Here is a 789-nt window from a genome sequence, read left to right on the forward strand (position 1 = left end):
AGGAAAGGACAGCCTCTCCTGAGAGCAGAGAGTTTGCCAAAGTGCCAAGCCATCACATCTCAGCTGCTGACTCGTGCAGCAATTCCGTTAACTTAAGTGGGAGTGTTTGGGATGAAACCTGGAAAGCATCTTCAGGGAGGCCTGGCCCTAGCTCAGGGACATTGTCCCCTGTGCCTTCCGGGTGAGACTGGAGAGGACGAAGTCTTCCTGAGGGAAAGCAAAGAATACTTTGAGAAGAACCCTGAGATACAGGGAGATGAGGAAAGGTAAGCTCCGAGTAGTCCTGCTGATAGTAATGCCTGGAACATGCTATAGAAAACCACTGTCCTGTGCCTGGTGTGGGAACTCAACTCATAGTACCATAGTATCGCCTTATAGGCACTTTACATCCTAGGTTTTAGTTACCGAGGGTCAGCTACAGGGTTCAAAAATATTAAGTGGATAGATTGGAGAGAAGGCTCAGCAGTTAAGAGCAATGCTGCTTTTGCAGAGGACATGGATTTGGTTTCCAGCGTCCACATGATGGCGTACAACTGCCTGTAACCCCTGTTTCAGCACCCTCTTCTAGCCTCTGAAGTCACCAGATACTCACATGGTGCACATACATACATGAAGACAGACATGCATAAAATAAAATACAAAAATCATAAAACATTAAACAGAGAATACCAGAAATAATTGATGTTTTACACAACTTTTATTACTATGTAATGTTGTAGGTGTCCATTTTGTTATTGTTAAATCTCCTACTGTGGTGACTGTATGTATTCAACTTTATCTTATATCTTA

The 789-nt window shown here is 43.6% G+C and overlaps 1 protein-coding gene across 1 annotated transcript in view; it reads left to right on the plus strand.

Moving 5' to 3' along the window:
- The first annotated feature begins 8 nt into the window (after positions 1-8).
- The window catches only part of LOC103742884 (PH and SEC7 domain-containing protein 3-like), a 6,776-nt gene continuing 5,995 nt past the window's right edge, over positions 9-789 (plus strand). Inside the window, exon 1 of the mRNA XM_008844030.3 lies at positions 9-266. Coding sequence (XP_008842252.1) covers positions 112-266 — 155 coding nt within the window. The 5' untranslated portion in view covers positions 9-111. The remainder of the gene's footprint in view (positions 267-789) is intronic.

Source organism: Nannospalax galili, unplaced genomic scaffold (assembly GCF_000622305.1).
Source record: "Nannospalax galili isolate Female #2095 unplaced genomic scaffold, S.galili_v1.0 scaffold9282, whole genome shotgun sequence".
NCBI lineage: Eukaryota > Metazoa > Chordata > Mammalia > Rodentia > Spalacidae > Nannospalax > Nannospalax galili.